Genomic DNA, 1,146 nt, shown 5'->3' with positions numbered 1-1,146 from the left:
CCTTCCGTTGCGAGTTTTTATCTTGGCACCACGGCAAAACGCCGATAACATATCGTTTCCGCAATGCATAGTTACCCACGACATCACGTTACAGTAGTGGTGTGTTTTGAGGATTCCCATGAAGAGATGGGTAAGGAGTGCATCACAAGTACCTCCGATAACTCATAATCTTGTCCTTGGAAACCCAACTGGCGAAAATCCACACAGGAGAGGCGTACTGCGACAGTCTTCCCTCGGTCATGAGGTCTTGTCGTAATCCGTTCCTGATATGGCTCGTTGAACACGTTAGTTGAATGGGGAAGTAATTATGACGTTAGAAGTCTTACAATGGTCTGTTCATCCGCTTTCGATATGTTGACCAAAGTTCAGTTCATTTGAATGAGAAAGTTATTAAGTGTATCAAAATTAAATAAATGAATACAGTGACATGTAGCTTAGACTTGCTTTGCTTATTCATGTTCGGAGATTCGCTAGCAAATACTCTTAAATTGATAGGTTATCCTTGAAATTGTGTCAATATAAATCATAAAAAAATGATTTAGCCAATTTCTAGATATAATATAAAGTTTATGGTTGATGAAATAACTTTTATTGCATCATAACGGGATTTGAAAATATTCTAGAATCAGACACTGAATTATAATTTATGTACACCGTAGTACTTTTGTACACGATGGTCCCGTAACATTTATACATTATCACCTTGGATTACACCTCTCAAGAAGGGAGGTAGTGTAAAGTTATTAATAAGAAAGTCTTCCTTGTAGAGTGCGTATATCTTTCTCATTAGACTAGCAGGAATATTTTTATAATAACTCTCATACGAAGATTCTCGTGTCCTATTGTTCAAACGTAGATCAAGATCGATGCTTTCGATATTGAGTTTATCCACGATGTACTGAAGATCTTGCGTGAGAGTGTCAGTGTGGAATATGTATTCATATTTAACGCTGCAGGGGGAACACAGGAGGGTGGTTGCGCGGAAGTGCCGGTCAATGCGGTTTCTCCCAAATGTTTCCTGTGGGCGAAAAGTATGTTTATCATTTGTTACAACATAATCTTTTATGCATCTCCTGGGCTCATACATTTATGCTGTATATATTACCTACTGTTGCTTTGGTATGATTATGATGAAGATGTTATGGG

The 1,146-nt window shown here is 38.0% G+C and overlaps 1 protein-coding gene across 1 annotated transcript in view; it reads right to left on the bottom strand.

The window, feature by feature from the left end:
• LOC119587576 (carbohydrate sulfotransferase 9-like) overlaps positions 1–1,146 on the bottom strand; it is a 16,279-nt gene continuing 15,133 nt past the window's right edge. Inside the window, exon 5 of the mRNA XM_037936288.1 lies at positions 1–1,018. Within this exon, the coding sequence (XP_037792216.1) occupies positions 689–1,018 (330 nt within the window). The 3' untranslated portion in view covers positions 1–688. The remainder of the gene's footprint in view (positions 1,019–1,146) is intronic.

This window comes from Penaeus monodon, chromosome 22 (genome assembly GCF_015228065.2).
Source record: "Penaeus monodon isolate SGIC_2016 chromosome 22, NSTDA_Pmon_1, whole genome shotgun sequence".
NCBI classification, from domain to species: domain Eukaryota; kingdom Metazoa; phylum Arthropoda; class Malacostraca; order Decapoda; family Penaeidae; genus Penaeus; species Penaeus monodon.
The sequence above is the reverse complement of the archived record's forward strand: the minus strand, read 5'-3'. Positions and strand labels throughout refer to the sequence as shown.